We start from the raw sequence: 21281 nt of genomic DNA, 5'->3' as shown, positions 1-21281 counted from the left end.
AAAAAAAAAACGAAATGATTTTTTTTTTTTGATGGATTTTACAACTTGATCTCTCTCTTTCTCTCTCTCCACATCTCAATTTTTTTTATTTTTTTGGGTCATTTTATAGCTTAATTTGGGTAAAAGTATTTGGGTTCAAATATTTGTCAACGTTTTTGAATGTTTATTGTCAACATTATGATAAATTCTATAAATTCTTCTTTCACAAATGACAAGCCGATTCATTAATTGTTACGTGATAATTTTATTTAAAATAATTAATATTAATTTATAGTTTTATGTTAAAAAATTAAATTATATATTATTATAGATTAAAAATAGGAAAAGAAAATTTAGCATGCAATGAGAATATCTATCTACAACATATTAAATATAATCTTACTTAAAAAGTTATCTTTATAAATAATTAAATTTTAAATTTTCATGTATTTTTAGAATTATTTTTTCCTTGAAATACTTATTTTTTTAAAAAATATAAACATATTAAAATATTCATCTTCAATGCAGATGTTAACAATTAATATTTCTATAAGGTTAGATTACAGAATAATTACTCTATATTTTCAAATATAATGCATATCTTTTTTGAAAAAAACGTATAAATATTTATGTAAATACCAAAAATTTACAAATATATCTCTTAACTAGTTAAAAAGCATCGTATTTTAGTTAAAAAAAAATTATCTTACACTTACACGCTTCATCGTTTTCATTAAATCAGTAATTATTATTGACGGTGTAAAACGGGCCGGGCGGCCCGGAACGGCCTCAGGCCAGGCTAAAGCCCGGCACAGCCGCACAGGTAATGTAGCATCCGGGCCGGGCCGGACCGGCCCGAGGCTCTGGCCCGTGCTGGGCCACCCTTTTAGAGCGCGTCGGCCCGGCACGGCCTAGGCCCGTGCCAAAACGGGCCTAGACCGTGCCGGGCATTGGGAAAGCGGGCAGCCCGGCACGCCCCATGGCCCAAGGCAACTTCCTGGAGGTGCAGTTTGGTCCAATGGACCAAAATATTTTGGTCCATGGGACAACAAATCTATGATTTTTAATTTTCAAAAAGTAATACAAAATTATTTTTTTTTTAAAAAAATTAAATATTTATTTAGTATAATTATTTTTATAATTTTTTATTATTTTAATCAAAATATTAATTTTAAATGAAAATATTGGACGTTTATATTTTAAAATTTTTTTAAAAAAATTTTAAAATAAATATTTTATTAGATCGGCCCGAAGCACGGCCCGGCCCGGCCCGGCCCGTGCCTCCTGGTCTGATGGATAGACAATTTGGGCCCTGCACGGCCCGGCCCAAAATTAAATTTGGGCCGGGCTGGGCCGGCTCTGAGCCCATTTCGGCCCGAAAAATGTGGGCCGTGCCGGCCCGGCCTATATTACACCCCTACCTAGGTGGCTGCCACCAATAATTACTATTAAGGGCAAAATAATTTTTAGGGTTAATTTCATACAGGTCCCCGCAAATATGGTGAATTGCAGATATATTCCTACAAAGTTTAACTTTTATAAGTTATTCTTAAAAAAATTCTAATGTATTTAGATATGTCCCTCCGGTTAAGATCCATTATGGAACTGTTTATTTTTTAACAGTAGATTTGTAAAATATTTTTTTTGCCCTTTTCTTCTTTCTTTTCTTTCACGGGCTACGGGAGCAAGTGGAGGCAGCGGCAGCGGCGATGACGTCGCGGAGCTTGTTGCAATTGCGGTCGATGAGAACGAGGCTAAGGCCCACAGCAACGAGGCGAAAGGCGAAGGTGCAGCAGATTCAGAACCGTTCGTGACGACAGTCCACGCGAGCACGACGATTGAATCATCAACGACGACGACGATGGAGAAGAAGAAGGAGGAGAAAAGGAGGAAAAGGAGGATACGTAGAAGAAGAAGAAGAAGCAAGAGAGGAAGAGGAAGAGGAAGAAAAAGGGCAAAATTATCAATTCATATTATTAATTAATCATGATTAAGTATTTTAACTATGGTTAACTAAATTTTTCTAACGGATCCTAACGGAAGGGACATATCTGAATATATTAGTACTTTTACAGAAATAACTTATGAAAGTTGAATTTTATTGGAATATATTTGTTATTCACCATGTTTGCAAGGAACTGTATGAAATTAACCTTAATTTTTATATCAAAATATGGTGACTTTTGACTAGGAGTGTTGCAACACGTACATCTCAAAATTGAGTGTAAATTTTATATCTCTTTATGCAAAGGCATCTTGTCCTTTTATTTTATCAATTTTTTTAATTGAATAGCAGCAACGTTTAAATAAGTTTGATTCTGGCTTTATAAATACTAGAATTAAGAGTGTAAAACTAGCATTTTTCTTCAACTAGTATAGAGATAGTTGTCTATAAGTTTTCAAAGTTTATAAAAGTATATAAAATATTTTTCAATTTAGATTTTTAAAAAAATTTGTTATTCGTTCATTTTGTTTAGAATAAACTCAGTTAGAAATGTAAAGCAGATAGGGAAGAAATATGTATGCAATTATTTTTAAATGTAGCCGCAGTAAGAGGGTAGGAATACTGACCCAAGGACTGCCTCTTCTGGAAGGAGATGGTGCTGACATGCGAGGGCAAGAGCTTTCTGTCGTCGAGATCGTCGTCGTCCCTGCCCTCGTCTTCGTCCGAGTCATCCCCGGAGCTGCTCAGTGCCGTCGTCGTGTGCACACCGGCGGCGGTGGGGTAGGGGTCCTCCGTGTCGGCGTCGAAGGACTTGATGGTGGCGCAGGCGTGCCATGTCGCGGCGTGGCTCGTGATCGCCTGCGTCTTGTGCGTGATCTTCGCCGCGCTCCGCAGGCACACCAGCAGCCCAGTCATCAGCCCGATCGAGCACAGCTTTAGGGGGAAAAAAAGAAAAAAAGAAAATGTTAACTAACAATCAAATTGGTATAGTGTTGTAAGTAGGGCAGACAGTCCAGAATGTTGGCTCTAAATGAGCTCAAGAACAATCTCGCGTTTAATAAACAAGCTGAGGATGAGCTAAGATCCGCTTGCTCGTATTAGGCTCGATATAGCTCGAATATATATAGGATCAGAATGGTTACGAAGGTACTACGATCTTGGTGTTTACATCTTTCAATCTTTGAATTTATATTTTTAACTATTAAATTAAAAATCGGCAATGTTGGTTGCTTATATATATATATATATTATAAATTTTACTATTTAAATTTTAGACTAATTCAAATATAAAAAGGTCTATATATTATGAATAATTATTAAATTAAAATTTTAATTTTATTCTAACTTTTCAGTCACTAATAGAATCGATAATCTTACGTGCTGCTTGAGAGCCATCTCGTGTTCAACTTATTAATAAAAAAGTTGAACACGAGCTAAATTTTCTAGCTCGATGTTTTAACGAGCCAACTCGTATTTGGCTAGTTGACAATCCTAGCCATAAGTTCACATATGGATTAAAATGTTGGATAGTAAAATTAAATTTGTAAAAAAGCCTGGTAGCCAATTCGAAATTATCTATTATTCAGATAAGTTATGTATGTATGATTTTACTAGCAAAATGCTTATGCTTATGCTTATGCTTATGCATGCATCAAAGTAAACAGGGTCGGATGTTTTTCTAGCACCGACCAGCAGATCGCCGGTGATGAAGACGTCGACTTTGGCGTGCGGTCTGGTGGTGAGGAGCAGCGTGACGAACTGGCTGACGGTGACGAGCACGAGGCAGGAGACGATGAAGGCGCGGAACCGGTGGCTGATGATCTGCAGCTGGCGGCGGATCCGCAGATGCTCCTTCAGCACGGCCGCCGCCTCCGCGCCCTCCTCGAACACCGCCGCAAAGTCCTGCATCCGCAGAATCTGCAGGTAGCAGATCAGCCTGAACAGCACGCACACCAGAAAGAATATCGCCATCCGGTACAGCCACGACGCCAGCTCCAGCACGCACGCCACCGCCAGTATTATTCGCGTCACAGTCGAACCTATACATGAAAAATTAAGAAACAAAAGGGACATCATAAAATTTTGGTTCTTAATTACTTCTTTGAGTGCGCTTCGTGCCATTTTTTATAATAAAAAAAATTATAAGGGAGGAATTTAAGCGCCCTTTTCCCCTTTATATTGTTAAATTTTAGATAATATAAATAGAAGTGAGCCTTCTATATATTCCGTAGTTTCATTTTTTTTTTTCTTTTTTTTCATCTTTATTAATTTTTTCGTTAAATCAGTAATAGAGTAAAAACTAAAAAGTAAAGTAAATATTTGATAAATCTAGACAGAGTATAAAAAAAAATAGAATAGTAAATTTATATATTTTAAATTATAGAGTACAAATGAAAAAATTTGAAACTACTGGAGCGATATTTGAAGTTTACAAAAAAAAAAAAAAAAAAAAGGTTGGAAAGAAAAAGAAATAGGTAGTGGAAATTGTTACCGGCGGCGGGTGCGAAGGGGGGCCGCCAGGAGGCGGCGGCGGCGAGGGCGGACCAGTACCACCAGAGCTTGATGGCGACCTCGGCGGCGAAGCCGGGGAGGACGAAGCAGGCGAGGAGGCGGAAGGATCGGCTGAGCTGCGCGGTGTAGCCGAGGCGGACGCGCTCGCTCTCGCGGCGGAGCTTGTCGAGGAAGAGGAAGCGGCGGAGGCCGTACCGCCGGACGAAGGCCGAGAGGCAGAGGTACGCGATGGCCCCGGCGCCCGACAGGGAGAGCTGCACGGCCGCGTCGTAGGCGCGGCGGTGGCCGCCGGGGGTGGCGGCGGCGGCCCCGACCAGCGCGAGGTGCGCGGCCGCCGGCACGAGCGCGCCCAGCAGCAGGAAGAGCGCCCACGACGCCGCCGCGCGCGCCGGCTCCGACTGGTCCAGCAGCATCCACCGCAGGCACGACCGGAAGCTCCGCAGCTCGTCCCCCGCGTGCGACAGGCACCGCCGATAGTAAGACGACGCCGCTGCCGCCGCCTTACGCCCCGCCAATGGCAGCAGCGGCGCCTCCGCCTCCGCCTCGCCCTCCCCGCCATTCCCCGTCGACGACGCCATCCCCCTCCTCCACAGAGATAGGGAGAAGAATTATAATTATAGATTATAAATTTTTGTTTGTGTTTTTTTTGGGGTGGGGTTGTGTATTCCTGTTATTGTAGTTGTTGTGTTTGTCTTGCTAATTTGCTATTGTTTTGGGAGGGAATGGAGGAGCGCAAAGGCATTCATTCCTTCGCGCCTTTAAACGGTTTGTTGTTATTTTCGGAGACCCCATTCACTCGTAGGATATTTTGAAATGGTCCCCTCTCTTTTCTTTATTTTATTTTATTTTTTTTGCAAAAAACAGAAAATTAGCGAAATTAAGAATTTTACTAAATTGATGAATGGTTCTATAAAGTCGGAATAATTAGCTACAAATTGTTGCAATGAAAAAAGAAAAAAACCTTAAAAAGTTTAAAATTCAGGTGAGGTGAGGGGGGGGGTCTCAATACATTTTACCATTTTGACTCATGCTAAATATAGGTGGCGGGTTGGGTTGTTTTGAGGGGAGATGCTCCTTTTCTTTAGTTTATATGCTTATTTTGGAACAATTTTTGAGTGGAATGGAGTATTACGGGAAGGAAGGAACAATTTTGAGTGGAAAGGAAGGAAGATTATCTAGCTGGATGCTCCAGAACGGGCCAGCAATAATAAGATATGAAAAAGGTACGGAGAAATATGTTTTTGCTCGGACGAGTTAAAATGTGCCGATTTGGCCAAGTATAAATTTGTCGATTTGCCAAACCAATACCACATAAGTTAGTTTTTTTTTTTTTTTTTTTTTTCTTACATTTAACTGTAGAGTTATGGGCTGTGTTACTGGTGTAAAAGAGTTAATAGTTGGTGTGGGATGTCCAAGCTGGAAATATAATTTTTTAATAATTTTAGCTAAGTTTAGTCTTTTAGAAAATAGATGAAGTGGGTAGCATACTATATTTTTTTTTCTTCTTCTTTCAACTCAAAAAGGAAAAACAATTTAAGAGTTATAGAAAAGTATAATAAGTGTGCTGATTTCGCAAGCACCCTCTCCCCGAAAGCCAATTTGCCTCCGAATCTCTAGGCACGTTTGGTTCAATATAATTTCTAAATCCAAAGAGAAAGGAAAATCAACCGAAATTGAAAACGGGAGAATGAAAACATCTAATTTGTTTGGTTCAAAAGAAAATTAGAATCGAAATCATACTCTAATTAAAATAAAAAATTTCATTATAATTACGGTTTAAATTTACTATCCAAATTCATAATAAAATTTAAATTTTAAATTTGAGCTTAAAATTTAAATTTATAATTCAACTTCCAATTCAAAGTTAAAATTAAAATTTAAAATTAAATTCAAAATTAAAATTATAAAATTAAATTGTAAATCCATAATTCAAATTTAAATTATAATTTATTCTAAAATTAAATATAGATTAATATTTAAATTTAAATGATTGTTAGTTAAAAAAAAACGAGCTTTTTTTTTTTCTTAATCCTTTTTACAGTCACAGTTGATTCTCATCACTCCCTGCAGAATGGATACTAGAGTGCCAATCTCTATCTCTGAAACAGGCACCAACAACAGAAATACAAGAAATACCACCGACCATCCCTAGAGCAAGTGGCAAAGGTTTGATAGTTGGTACCCGAGACCTAACTTCGAATCCTAATTGATTCACATTTCTAGCCAAATTTATTTCTAAATGAAATAAATGAAACGGATAGCGTGCTACCTATCTCCCAAAGAAAAAACAACAGCCTATTCTAAGGTTGAAATCTTTCGAACCAAACATACAATGATAAAAGAATTTAGCTTAGGTTTCATTTGAAATTTGCAGAAAGATTAAGTTCCGTGCGATGATACAGTACGATAAAAAAATACCATATTTATTTTCGTATATAATATTACGTTTCACATATCACGGTGAATCAATTATGATATATTTTCTATGATTCCATCGGAGAACACAGAAATATATTTTTATATACTTTTATTCCAATTTTTTTTTTTATCGAATAGTATCATATAGGCCTAAATAGTCAATACCAAACTAAGCCTCAGTCAATCCATCATCATTCAAAGAGAAGCAAATATTTCACGACCATCACACACGGAATCAACAATGAAGCACCATTCAAGCTCTGAGCTTCACTGTTTCTGTGCACTCCTATTCTATCATTCACCACTAAAAGATTCCGTCTTCTACTGCAAGACACTCGCTGAACACAAATTTGTTGTGTCAGCTGTCAACTGAGAGATAAAACAGTTTTCTAAACATGTAAACAAGGAACAGTTCGTTAATGTAAAATTTGCTACCATAACTCAATCGCACAATCTCAGAATCTCGCACTACTGCTAATCTTGTGGTCTACAATTCATCATTGCTCGCAGAATGATCTCCCAAGAGCTCTTCGAGCGAGAACTCATCCTCTTCTATGATCTCTCCGTCCTTTCCGTCCCATGGTTCCGTCTGTACAACCGTGGGGGCTCGCTCCAGAGGAAGATTTCCCTTTCCACCACGCCCTGCTTCCTTTACAAACTCACTGGGGATGATTTCCTTGTTAGTTTTCTTGAAATGATTAGCGAATGAAATCATGAATACATGGATGTAAAGAAAGCACGAAGAAATTTGACAGTATTTACATGTACACACTTGCAAATTTTTTTAATTTGCATACAACTTTGCAAAATCTCAATTCTCCTACTCGTCTATTGAAAACTTGGTATTATACACACACATATATCCTTGAAATTACAAATGCTCCTCTCAATTTTTTTTTAAAATAAAAAACCAGCTTTCGCCATGAACATAAGAGAGAGGGGTGTTTACGCAAGAAACATAATTTCAAGGGTCATATATGGAAATTCAAATGTTGCTGGGTATAAATGTAAACAAATGATCTTGCAGGGCTATAATACACGAAATGTATACTGTTTTTAAATAGCTAGACTCACATTATTTGGTCATATTGAAATGCACTCTTGAGCGGAGCAAATGCGCCTTTTTTCACGTTAAGAGCGACGAGAGCAGGGTAACCATAACCACCAACTCCAACCTGGTTCTCAAGGTCTGCCTGTTTGCCAGCAGCTGCCCACACAAAGCTGCAAAGAAATCATATTAGCTTTGCATAACAAATATATAATTGACATCCTGAAAGGGCACAGAATATACACACAATAGCGCAGTGCACAGTATATTTGCAATCACATTATATTTAAGAAAATCACATTGTTGAAGGCATAACATTAAGTGCAAATAAAAAACAAAACAAAACAAAAACATAATGGATAAAAATCCAAATTTATCACTTGCCTGTATGGACTCCTCTTGAATTTCTCAGCAACTGATAGTAGAAGCTGGAGATACTTATTTCGTCCTTCGGCCTTCGAATCCAAAATGTCAGGGAGGAAAGCTACAAAGCATATTGCAGCAGAAGCACACTTCTCTTCCATAACATCCTACAGAACCAAAGCAACTTACTTTTAGCAATCATTGATTAATCCACAATTTGTCGTTGAAAACACTACAGTAAGGGTGCATACTGGGCCAGTCAACTCATGCACTTCAGGTGTAGCAACATTAGTTTCGAGCTGCTCAAGTGCAAACGACTCAATAGCTGCAGCAGTTCTAGCCCCCTCATATGGATACGGGCTGCCCTTGTCAGCACCAAATACCAAAATGGTAGGGAATCCTTGTACGTTGAACCTGCTCATCAAAGACTGAGAAACTTGCATGTTAGCTTATATGTTAATGATCTTCGTTCAGTTTACTAATGTAAGTGTATCTAAAAGTGTTGACGATAACTAAATACAAAAAGGTAATAGGAAGGAACAAAGTTCTGTTCATCAGCATTTACTTGCTTAGAAACATGAAGAATAACTTATCAATCAGCGCATTAATTTTTGAAAAAACATTAAAGGGACCCCGCTATCTTTCTGTCTTAGGGTTGCGATTTCAGATAGAAAATAGGTAGAGAAAGTATCAGGGCTATACAAGAATATCTTTAGTTCACATTAAAAGGTAGATGTATTTCTTTCCAAGTTTATAAACATGTAACCATCAGCAAAGACTTCAATTGAAATCACTTCAAGTTGTAGCCTCCTATGGATAAGTTTCAGTTTTACTATGCAAGTTTGCTTTATTACTTCTGTGTAACTCCATGTTTTTAGGTGATCTCTTGCAATACACATTCGAATATATACACACACACTCATCTGCCCAACTTAAGGAAGCTAGGATAACTAGGTAAGTGCAATGCAGCTTTTACTCCACAGAAAATGAAATCATTGAATTTCGCTGTTCACCATGGAATGTATATAATCAGCATGATTCAATTTATTTTTCAGCAAATAAAAGAACTAACAGAAAATCAAACAGACCTTTTCAGCATCACAATCAACATGGCCGAGTTTCACCTTCCCTTTCAAATTATTTGCAGCTCTTTTCCACTCCGGTGCCAACTTTTTGCAATGCCCACACCTGGAGGAGGAAAGGAGCAATCAGTACAATTACGGAAGCATTTCGCCACCAAATTGGTACATACAACAAAAAATAATGCTAATAGCAGAACAAATTATTACCCTCGCGCACAAGAGCAATAGAATGATTATATTAGAGTAGAAAAGGAATCTACATGATGAACAAGTTACAGCTAGTCAATGGATAAATATGTCTGAAAGCTACATACCAAGGTGCAAAGAACTCCACAATCCATAGGTCCTTGCTTTTGAGGACAACTTCATCAAAATTATGAGAATTTAGTTCGACTGAAGCACTTGTGTCAGATTTCTCACTTGAACCTCCAGAAGTCTTGCCATTTAACCGTTCCTTAAGAAGTGCCTTGACCTGCACAAGAGAAAAATATTGAAAAGATTAATATGTCTAGCACTTGTTTTCATGACATCGGCATGATGCTGGGTAATGATTACCACCAGAATATGGTAAAGAAACGAAAGTGATGGGGGTACCCCAGGGCTTGCATCTCATGAATTTCTATCTAGCACAACATGCTCAAGTAGCAAAGAGAAGTTTGTCACCTATATTTCGACAGACCTGCTGTAGAGCAAATTCGACGATAGGCTTTACATCCCTGGCTCCTTGGTAATCAACTGGAGGTTTACCAGGTGAGAATACTTTTATAGTAGGAAATCCTTTAATTCCATATTCCTGCATAAACAATCATGTAGCACATTTGAGACAGTTACCTCAGCAAGCATGCCCTAGAAGTTACCAGCCGCTAAAGGTGTTTACCCCATATAGCTACGCGCTAAAGGTGATTACCCCATATAGCTACTGGAAAACAAAATCTCTACAAAAATGGCTTCGTAAACAAAAAAAAAACATTAATATGTAATGCAACATATAAATGAACTTAACGACAGCTTGAATCATAAGCATCATTTCAGTTTCACACTTTCGGAGGCCTCTAACAATTTAATATTCGTTGGATTAACTGCTCATAAATTGGTAAGTTTGTAATAAATGGAAATTAAACTGATTATAATTAACAGCAAAGTCCCCAAACATCACTGTGAAATCAAATAATGACAAGAAATTAAAATTATACGTGGTTATACGAGATTCATAGAACAACACACAATGCCATTACTACAGTGACAACGGATCTAATTCGAGTACCTGCTACAATGCATATGAAGAATACTGCAACTCAACATTTAAATCTAATCCAATACGACCCGAATGTAACATCTAATTTTAAATTCCCCACATCCAACAAGATCAAAATACCGTAAATTACACCAAATAGAAGAAAATTAAACAAAACACCAAATCAGAACACAAACCTGAGCAAGAGATTTGTGCGCATCGGCATCGAGAGCGGCGACAGTGGCAACGCCCTTCAACACGGAAGCGGTCCTCTCCCACGCGGGGGTTAGGGCTTTGCAGTGGCCGCACCAGGGCGCGAAGAACTCCACGAGCACGACCCCATCCGCGTTCAGAACCTACGATCCGGATCAAAAGCCCCATTCCAATCACTCCGACCACGAATCGAACTCAGAAAAACACACCCCCAAAAAAAAAAAAAAAAAAAAAAAAAAAAAAAAAAAAAAAAAAAAAAAAAAAACTCAAATCGAAAAGAGAGGTCGATCAACACATCGATCGATCGAGGGGAAGGAGTAGAGATCGAGCGGGCGATTGGGAGTACCTTGGATTTGAAGTTGGAGGGGGTGAGTTGGACGACGGGGGAAGAGGGGGCGTAGAGAGCGGAGGCGGAGGAGGAACAGAGGAAGAGGAGGAGGAGGAGGAGGAGGGAGAAGGGGAGGGGGAAGTGCATTTCCGGAGAAGTGGAAACGGAAGTGGGGGGTGATGGATGCTTCTAGAAGAACGAGTTCCGAGGCGCGCGTTGTGGATGCGAGGACTTTTCTCGTAGAAAGGTCGAGAAGAACGAGGAGGAGGAATAAGGTCGCGTGGGGAGGAGCCGCACAATGAAGACGCGTGTGCGGACCAATACGAGTTATCCACGTGCACTTACACGTCAGATCGTTGCCAGCGTGGCAAGCTCACCACCTTTCATTTCGGAAAATTTCTTTTACATGCTAGTAGTAGGGAGTGAGCCGCTGTGATTCTGAAAATACGATGACTTTCATGCTTTCAAGTTGGTTTTGTTATTTAGACTTTTGAATTGACGATCAATTTTGTTATATTTAATTTAGAATATTTAAAATGAGAAAAAAAATAAATTTTATAATTTTTTGATATTATTTGTCTAGTGATTAAAAAGACTCAAAATCAACGGCTATAAATAAAAATCTTATAAAATGTAATGATATGATATTAAAATTTTAGATCAAAAATATTAATTTTGTTTTATATAGTATAAAAAATTTTTTGTCAAAATTTTATGTGAGTTGAATATTTCTATACCGTTAAATTTGCAAACGGCTCACCATAGTCATTAAAATTATTGATTTTGAACCTCTTCAATCACTAGGCAAATGACATCGAAAAATTACAAAATTTATTTTCTAAATACTTCAAATACTCTAGATCAAGTCTGATGGAGCCGATCGTTGATTCGATTGTCCCAATATCAAAAATGACTTTGAGGTATAGAAGGCTCTATACTTTCAAAAACATACCAGCCTTACTATGCTAGCAGGTACCATTTGTAACAAGCTTATCCTTTAAAATTAAAATCATAGAATTCTATAGAGTTACCTAAATTTTTCTTTTCGTTAAAACTAAACCACAATTTATAATTATTTTAGTTTGAAATTTATTTCTGCTAAATTAATAATCATTGTTAAAAGCAATTAGTTTTTCTTGAAAAATNATTTAGCGACTATGGTAGCATACACGATATCATTTATGCTGGAAGTGTGCTTACTCCTTCGCTTAATGGACTGCCTCTGTCACAAATACCATTACTGCCCTAGCTACAGCAAAAAAGCTTTCTCTTTCTGTTCTACCTTCTTTCTCTAATTATACTCGCTACGAAAATACATATTATTCTAAAATATTAATGGATAATATTAAAAATAATATTAATAGTTCTAATAATTGACTATTATATCAACTTCCCGTCACAATACGCAGGATTCCGTTTACCTTTTTTTTCTAAATATACTCGCTACGAAAATAAATATTATTAAAAAATATTAATGAATAATATTAAAAATTATATTAATAGTTCTAATAATTAACTATTGTATCGACTTCCCGCCGCAACGCGCGGGGTTCCGTAACTAGTTCACTATAAAAATTAACCTTAATTTTCTTTGAAAATAACCCATTCTCCCCTTCCTTTGTACATTGACTTATTAATTTAAGTTTATCTTAGGTAGAATTAAAAGACAATTTATAATAATATTGTGAGTTTCGTAATGAGTAGAGACAAAAATGCAACATGTATGAAAGCTTAAATTTTCAAGTATAAACTACTAAAATGTTTTATGAAAATTATTAGGTAATGCTTTGATTTTGTTTAAATTTTGTGTTTGACCAAGTTATTATTGTATTGACAAATTTCATATAATAATTTAAACTGTCTGTATAAACTAGTATTGTAATTCTTTACGTTGGATGCATCAACATCTCCTAATTGAAGCATTTTGAGCTAACATTGTATATAGTTTTTCACAGCTTCAAAATACGAAAAAAATTATTTTTTTACTCTAATATATAAAAAAGTGATAAAAATTTGAAGTTTGGTTCAACATATTCTTTGATAGTTATTGTCATGCCCTGGATTGCTACGTTTTTCGGACTAGCCAACAGATCCGCCGTATACATAGAAATTTTTCATATATACGAAGCGATAGCTGTACCTATAAACAGATCATAGCTACAACCATAAGTATAGAGCCGCTAAAACTGAAACATATATAAATACATAAACGGTCCACTGTACATACAAGTTTCAAAAACCACCAGCCTCTCACAGAACAAAAACTAAAATAAACATCATGTATGTACATGGCATAACAAAAACTACCTCTAGTAGGAGAACTCCTCTAGTAGGTGATCGATCGATAGGGATCTAGCTCGCGACTTCCTTACTTCGATCAGAATCAGCAACAGCAGTAGCAGACGAAGGCTCTGCAAAAGATGGCAACAACTGGGTGTGAGAACTACTGCAAAACAGAGTAGTCCTTAATGGGTACCATCACCGACCCCAACGGCCTACCCACTAAGTCTATAGGAAAGGTATGCAAAGGATAGTAAAATAAGTAGAAACTCTACAGCTATATGCCTATCCAAACGATACTCTCTGTAGACATAGACATACATCACTAACTACAACTCAATTACATTGACCTAATCTCAACGGACCGCCAACTGGCTAGTCCAGCCTGTACCCAAACTACACCGCACACCACCCACAGGGGTGGCTGGTCTAAAAAACTGTCCAAACAGGACTGCTACGATATCAATGCAAGAAAAGTCTCACTCTGGAGGGGCACTCGTGGGAGCGACCCAACCGAGTATACAAGCGTATCTCTGTCGAGTTTAACAACCTCACACAGGCTATAGTCAACACAAATGAGTCAAACTGGTTTAACAACCAAGGTTCATGTGCCCTCAGTACAATCTGATACTAGCTATAGGAATCTGGGTCCACCATCAGTCCTGACGGCACCCGAAAGAATAAAACAGACTAACTCTGCTGTAAAACAAGCTCGGCCCCTTAGCAGGAGCGTAATCTCAACCTACACTAGTCTAGTATCCACAACACACTAACAGCGGTGATACAAAAGAGAAATCAGCTCTTGAAGCTAATTCTTTTAACTTTTCGAAAAGTGTCAGATGTATGTTAAACGAGTTTTCTCCTAAGTCAAATCTCAATTCAGCATATAAAACTTCATCTAAAATCATTAAATTATGCTCCAAATCCAGATTTCATATAAAACATGCAAATTCACGAATTCGAGCTACTAACATGATGATTACGACAAGAAAATACATGCTAAAATTTCTACAACTTAGGAGAAATTCCGACGATTTCGATAAACATTAACCCACCTCAAATGCTCGTCCAATACCGGCTAAAGGTCGATAGGAAAAGCTCCCGCGCTAAATCAACCTCAACCGGAACCAACCGAGGTGCGCGAATAATGCTCCAAAGGCAAGGAGAACGAGACTAAAATCAATCATCCAAATCCACAAAGGAAAATGAGAAGAGAAGATAGAGAGAGAAAGAGGAATAGCTTTACCCGTTTCCTCTAAGCTTCTAACACAAGAGAGCTAGCTGGGGTCGGTTGGGATAAATACGTACAACACTGGCTGCAAAAATTACCAAAAATCTCTTTATCAATTCAATTTGTCACCTGGAGTACCGGTACTCAACTTGAGTACTGGTACCCGATACTCATCTAGCAAACCCGAGCGCGGTGTACCGGTATTGGCCCGATAGAGTACCGGTACCCAGTCCCAATACCGGTACTTACCAATAGGTACCGGTACGCAACACTAAGTTGCACAAACCCGAGAGCACCCATTTATGTAATCCCTCTAGGGTACTAGTACCTCTCTCAGGTACTGGTACACAATATTCAAAATCATATTTTTGCATATTTCAGTATCCAAACTCCAACTTTCACAACTCTGAGTCCGTTTTCGTGTATATTTTACGCCAAAACGATTCTGACTAGTTCTGACATTTTACAGATGTGTCGACAAGCCACTGATGCTGTAGTCAGTCAGACAGTTAAGCTCCAGAGACACTATAGTAATGCTCAATTATCAAAAAAGGTTTTTAAAATATTTTAAAGTTTTATAGAATTATATATATATATATATATATAGAGAGAGAGAGAGAGAGAGAGAGAGAGAGAGAGAGAGAGTGCGCTAAGTTGGAATGCTATCAGAAGCAAACGAGCTCCGTTGCTACTTATTTGTTTTCGATGATAGAGCCCCCAAATGAACGATCAGCACCGTTGAATATGATTTATACTACGTGCAAGCATTTAGAAACCAAATTTAATAATTTTTTGATATTGTTCTCTTATCCATCACATGGACACAAAAATAAACATTGAAAATAAATATTCTTTAAAAAGTGATGATAGGAGTCTTGCAATTAAAGTCAAGAGTATAAATCTTGTTCTAAATAATTTTAAAAATTTTCTAACTAAAATTCAATTAATTTGAAAATCTTTATACCGTTAAACAAGAAAACATTTTATATTGACCATTAAAATTACAAGTTTTAAAATCCTTGGATCATCAGACTAATGATGTCGAAAAAAATTTTAAATTTGATTTCTACATACTTCAAGTGGTATAGAACATATTCAACGATGCCGATCGTCGATTTGAAGGTTCCATCATTGAAAATAAATAGGTGGCAACAGAGCCCTTTATTACTAATAGCATTCCAGTTCAACTCTCTTTCTCTCTCTCTATAATATTTGTTAAAATGACCGTGTAATTAGTACGTCTACTTAAAAAGTAAAATTTTTTGAACTATTTGAAAAGGTTTAGAAAATATGACAGTCAAAATTGAAAGTTCAAACGTCTATTTGCTCCAGCAAACTACTCCAAACATGGCTCAAATTGGTGGGGAATTGTCATTTCCTTTCCTAGATCAATTATCAAACTAATTCCTTAGTACACGAAAGTTGTGTGATGGATCTTTCGTGTGGATCAAACTCCGTAAACATGCCGTTCGAGTGTGCAGTGCCCACAAAAAATGGGCACCGATTTTCGCTAAACATTATATGAAAATTGAGGTCTATAAATAGGAATATGGAACAACAAAATATGGAGGCAACAAATTGAAGTCCAACCCCCAAGCAAGAATTTAAATGGCTGCTACTCTGAGAATGATGATGTTACTGGTGCTTGTCACCTTAGTCATATTTTTTGCCCCCAATATTTGAAACAAAAAATCATCTCACATCTCACATGATATTAAAGCACGACAAAAATTTGATGGACGTAATCCCCAAAGATAAAATTTTGGGGATTGTCCAGATTGGCGCCATGTGGCAAGCCGAGCTTATCTCAACCGCCTAACAAAAATAAATTTTTTAAATATTTTAATCTAGTAAAAATAATATTTTTTTGGACGGTTGAGTTGGGCTCGGCTTGCTCGATCCGGACAATCCCCAACTATTATATTTGGAGACTATGTCCGCCAAAATTTTGTCCATTAAAGCAAACAGGGTCATGAATTCAAATCTTATCAATTTAATGCTAAACATGATCTAGAGAATATGGTTCTCAATCGGTTTAAACTATGCTATCCTGCCAATTAACTAAGAGAAAATTAAATAATGGTAGCATGATTCAAACTCACGATCTTCTATTCCGATCCCATATAAAATTAAATAAAATAGCTATTATCTCTGAAAGCTTTATCTGTTAGAAAAATAATATTTCGTATAAATTTATATTTAGATATTTTACATTTTCACATATAATTTTACCTTTTTTTAAAAAAAAAGGTAAACTTTAAATACCACTCATGTGGTTTCGTATTTTTTCACTTTAATATCATGTGGTTTAAAGTGTATCAATTTAGTACCCTATGATTTTATTTTTCTCTTTTCGTCAGTCCCTCCGTTAACTTTTCGTTAAATCATATATAAAAAACTTCAGATACTCCACCTATAGTTTATCGAATATTCACTTTACTACTCTTTAGTTTTAACTTTATCACTAATTTAACGAAAAATATTAGTAGAGTAGATAACAAAAAAAAAATAAAAATTATAGAGTACAAAAGTGATACACTTTAAACCGCAAGATATTAAAGTGAGAAATTACGAAATCACAGAAGTGTTATTTGAAATTTTTCCTTGAAAAAATTAAATTACAGTGAATGCAGTAGAAGTGTAGAACCTGCAAAGAAGAAGGGTGGCCGCTTTGGTCACGTGCCTGAGAGCGATATGATATGCAGGAGATCGCGGATCCAACGACTGCTATTGCTTGATAGATTACTAATATTTAAAAAACACAAAAAAAATTTAAAGAATTAAATACCAATGTATCTTTCTAAAATTTAAAAATAACTTGCATATATTTTTTTTGAAGATTTAAATTAATCAGTATACCCTTCTAAACTTTTAATATCTTACGAAAATAAAATTTTTGTTAATCTCTTTTTCAGTTTTCTCTCTGCTGTTTTGCCTTGTTTCAATCGTTCTGCATAATTTCTTTTACAACAAAAAAGCTGTATATAAAGTAATTTGAAATTGAATGGAAAGCGAAATAAAAAAGANTTTTTTGAAGATTTAAATTAATCAGTATACCCTTCTAAACTTTTAATATCTTACGAAAATAAAATTTTTGTTAATCTCTTTTTCAGTTTTCTCTCTGCTGTTTTGCCTTGTTTCAATCGTTCTGCATAATTTCTTTTACAACAAAAAAGCTGTATATAAAGTAATTTGAAATTGAATGGAAAGCGAAATAAAAAAGATAATTTAATATAAGATACTTCTCTTCATTGTTTCTTTTAGTGGATTGGAAGAACAGAGAGAAAATTAAAGAAGATTTAATGAAAATTGATTAAATTTTAATTGGAAGGGTATTTCTTTAAGATATTACAAGTTTAAAAGGGTATAACTGATTAATTTAAAGTTTGAAGAAATATATAAGTTTTTCTTAAATTTTAAAAGGATGCATCAGTATTTAACCAAAAAAATAAAAATAAATAACTTAATTAAGTTCTTAAAGCAAAGCTCTTAAAAATGTCATATTTTATGTATGCAATAATAGATTGAGGATCTTCTTTAATTTTGATTATTGTGATGACGGTTTGGTCTACTTTTTTCCTTCACCACTGAGATAGTAAATATTTTAAAAGCAGGGGACTAAATACGGGCGATGTAATATTACAGTTATAATTAATGATTCAGAAAATTTAAGCAAAATTTTAGATAAAATTTTAACACGCCTCTTTTGGAGCGACCTATTCGCTGTATTTATTGTCTTCTCTGTTCTCCATCGATAATCTATAATAAATTTTAAGGGGGGCAAAGTGTACGAAGACAAATTTTATTTCATTGATTGACACCACATCTATTTCTATTTAACTACATTAAAGGAGGGTTTGGGGGGACCTTAGAGTGACACGTGTCCCCCCAACCCTCCTCTTCTCTCTCCTTCTGTACACACACACACACATATAATTATATATATATTATATATATATATATATATAAAATACAAAATTAAAATTTTGATATTTAATTTTAAAGTTTAAATTTAAATTTAATATTTATATTTAAAATTATAATATTTATTTCAAATTTAACTTTTCAAATTTAAAATTTTAAATCTACTAAATTCTAATATAACCTAATAAATGCGTAATAAAATCTAACCTAATAATGCAATTTAAATTACATAAAATAATCGCTGTAATAAAAAAATATAGAATTTAAATTCAGACTAAAATTTGAAATATAGTGTATATGTATATATATATATATATATATATATATATATATATAATATATATATATATATATATATATATATATATATATATATATAAAATTAATTTTATTAAATAATTTTTTAACAATTTTTTTTTATTTATTGGTTTTCTTAAATTATTTTGATAGATTTATCTCAAATTCTTTTCATATAAATTTTATAAAATAAATTATTGTATAAATTTACTTTGCGCATAATTATTTTTATATAATTTTTTATTTAATTAATAATTAGACTTATAAAACTATATTAAAATATTAAAAAATATATAATTTATTATAAAAATAATTTTATATCCGCAGCATCGCGCGGGTAATTCACTAGTTAGTTTTTTATTTTTCAAAGTTAAATAGTTTTAGTTAAAAGATTAAATATTTTATCAAATAATTAATGGTTAATAAATAATTGAATAGTCAGATTTGATAAAGTTTTTAAACTTATCTAAGCATAAAAATTCAATTAAAAAAAAATTAGAAGTTCAGGGGCTATTAATTTTTTTTTTTAAAAAAAGCCAACAGGTCGATCTATTTCAAAATATTCTATAGCTGAGGGTCTCTAAATACTTTACGGTCCAAAATTTTTTTATCCTAATTTCAATTATATTTAATTAGTAGAGGAATAAATTAGAGAATAACTTGTTCTACCCAATAAATTTAACTACTATTCTTCCCTCTTAACGGGTTATTCCGGAATAACCTGTTAACGCGGGGATAAATTAATATGCCAACACTTGCTTTGTTTTCTCTTTTATCCCACAATCAAACGGGACCTAAGAGACCATTATCAAAATAAGCACATATCCCTTCATCCGAGGATCGAAAATGTAATAGTACCAATGATTTGATGCTATTAATAGTATTCTAGCCTAGTTCTATGTAATAGTTAAGTTTTCATTTTTCGTTTGATTGACATTCTCTAACTTTTAATTTTGATAAGAAAAAAACTTTAAAAATTTAAATTTGATAGAATTACTGTTGATTAAAGAAACTCTTCATTTTAATTGACTACAATTATTAAAATAAATTAATTTATGCTGTTAAGTTTGAATTATGTATAATTTTCTTTTTTGTAATAAATATTAGGCCAATTTGCATAAAAAATTCACCCGTTTTGTATTTTTATAAAAATCGGCCACCATTTTAAATTTTGCAAATTCGATTTGAATTTTTAATAAACTAACCAAAGTACTTTTATTTCTTTTTCATCTCTCTTTTCTATCGCTCGTCTTTCTCCTCCCACTCCTAGATCGTCTCCTTCCTCCTTGTCTTTCTGTCTCTTCTTTTTCCTCCCATTTTCTTTCCCTTCTCCTTCTCCCCCACTACGCCCACATCCACGTCATGTTTTATTCTCTTACGTCACTCACATCTCTATTAGCGCCGACTCGGATATGACACAAATCGTGGAGGTCAGGTTGCTGCGGAGCGCATGGCCACAGACGGCAACGGTGACAAAAATTTCACCTAAAATTTGTGTATGACCAAATTGTTGATGTATTAATAAACTTATATATTAATTTAAACTGCATGCACAAATTAGTATTATAGTCCTCCATGTTATATTTTTCAATACATCAATACCTTATAATAATTTTAAAAAAAGCAATACCTATACACCGATAGACTAATCTCTTTTTTCGTTCACCTATTTTAGATATTGAAATCAGAATAGAATTTACTATTTCTGATAGTTATTGCTTATTTTATATGAATCAGATTTTAATTCATATTCTACTCTAAAATAAAAATGATTCAATTTGTTCGTTGCCCTATCCGATTTTGAATCTTGAATTGAATCATTCTATAGAAAACTACTCAAAACTCTCTCTCGGGAGCACTTTTTTTTCGCTCTATTTATCATTCTCCTTTTTCTTTAACAAAGCCCTTTGTTAAAACTTTAGATGTTTAAATTGTTCATTCCAATTTCCATTTTAACATATTTTTGAATGATTGTTAATTCATTTTTTATTACAATCCAATTTTATTTTTCATTCTTATTCCAGTCATCAACCAAACATTTTCTAAGTGTAAATCTTACAACCTACTAATCCAAAAGTCATAATTTTTTTTATCAATTCCTTTTTTAAAATACTAAAAACCCAAAAGAATTTTATGAACTAGGAGGACAAGAGTGGTGTAAAATTTGCACCTATATACAGATAGACAAATAACATTTTTCTAAAAAAAAAATCCTAACTTAAATAAAATGAAGCATTACTCAAATGGCGGGGTAGTACTATTCCCATCAAACTAAACTTTTGTGGCTTTTGCTTATATGCCCTTCACTAGGGGTGGCAATTTAGCTCNAAATTATGCTCCAAATCCTACGCCTTGCCGCTCGGCCTCCCCTTCTTCTTCTTCGCCGTCGTCTTCTTCTCCGCATCTAGCCCGACCCCGTTCGTCGCGG

General features: G+C 35.0%; 2 protein-coding genes across 2 annotated transcripts in view; both read right to left on the bottom strand.

Moving 5' to 3' along the window:
• Positions 1–5386, bottom strand: part of LOC109711996 — a 5788-nt gene extending 402 nt beyond the window's left edge. The window contains exons 1-3 of the mRNA XM_020235397.1: positions 4416–5386; positions 3614–3963; positions 2551–2857 (exon numbers count right to left, since the gene is read on the bottom strand). Of these exons, the coding sequence (XP_020090986.1) occupies positions 2551–2857; positions 3614–3963; positions 4416–5013 (1255 nt within the window). The 5' untranslated portion in view covers positions 5014–5386. The remainder of the gene's footprint in view (positions 1–2550; positions 2858–3613; positions 3964–4415) is intronic.
• On the bottom strand, positions 7016–11371 carry LOC109712238 (protein disulfide isomerase-like 2-3). Its single transcript, XM_020235698.1, has 9 exons — positions 11140–11371; positions 10778–10936; positions 10026–10139; positions 9661–9818; positions 9353–9452; positions 8516–8692; positions 8286–8431; positions 7928–8074; positions 7016–7515 (listed from the first exon to the last, which is right to left on the bottom strand). Exons 1-9 carry the CDS (start codon positions 11266–11268, stop codon positions 7341–7343), a joined length of 1305 nt encoding a protein of 434 aa, XP_020091287.1. The 5' UTR covers positions 11269–11371; the 3' UTR covers positions 7016–7340.

The sequence above is a fragment of the Ananas comosus genome, linkage group 6 (assembly GCF_001540865.1).
Source record: "Ananas comosus cultivar F153 linkage group 6, ASM154086v1, whole genome shotgun sequence".
Taxonomy (NCBI): Eukaryota; Viridiplantae; Streptophyta; class Magnoliopsida; order Poales; family Bromeliaceae; genus Ananas; species Ananas comosus.
Note: the sequence above shows the minus strand (reverse complement) of the source record. Positions and strands in the feature narration are given on the sequence as shown.

Coding starts and splice junctions, on each gene's coding strand:
- LOC109712238 (XM_020235698.1), bottom strand. CDS start 11,268: ATGCACTTCCCCCTCCCCTTCTCCCTCCTCCTCCTCCTCCTCCTCTTC. Junction 9,819..10,025: donor TCGAATTTGCTCTACAGCAG/GTCTGTCGAAAT, acceptor TCTCTTGTGCAG/GTCAAGGCACTTCTTAAGGA. Junction 8,693..9,352: donor TTGATTGTGATGCTGAAAAG/GTCTGTTTGATT, acceptor CAAGTTTCTCAG/TCTTTGATGAGCAGGTTCAA.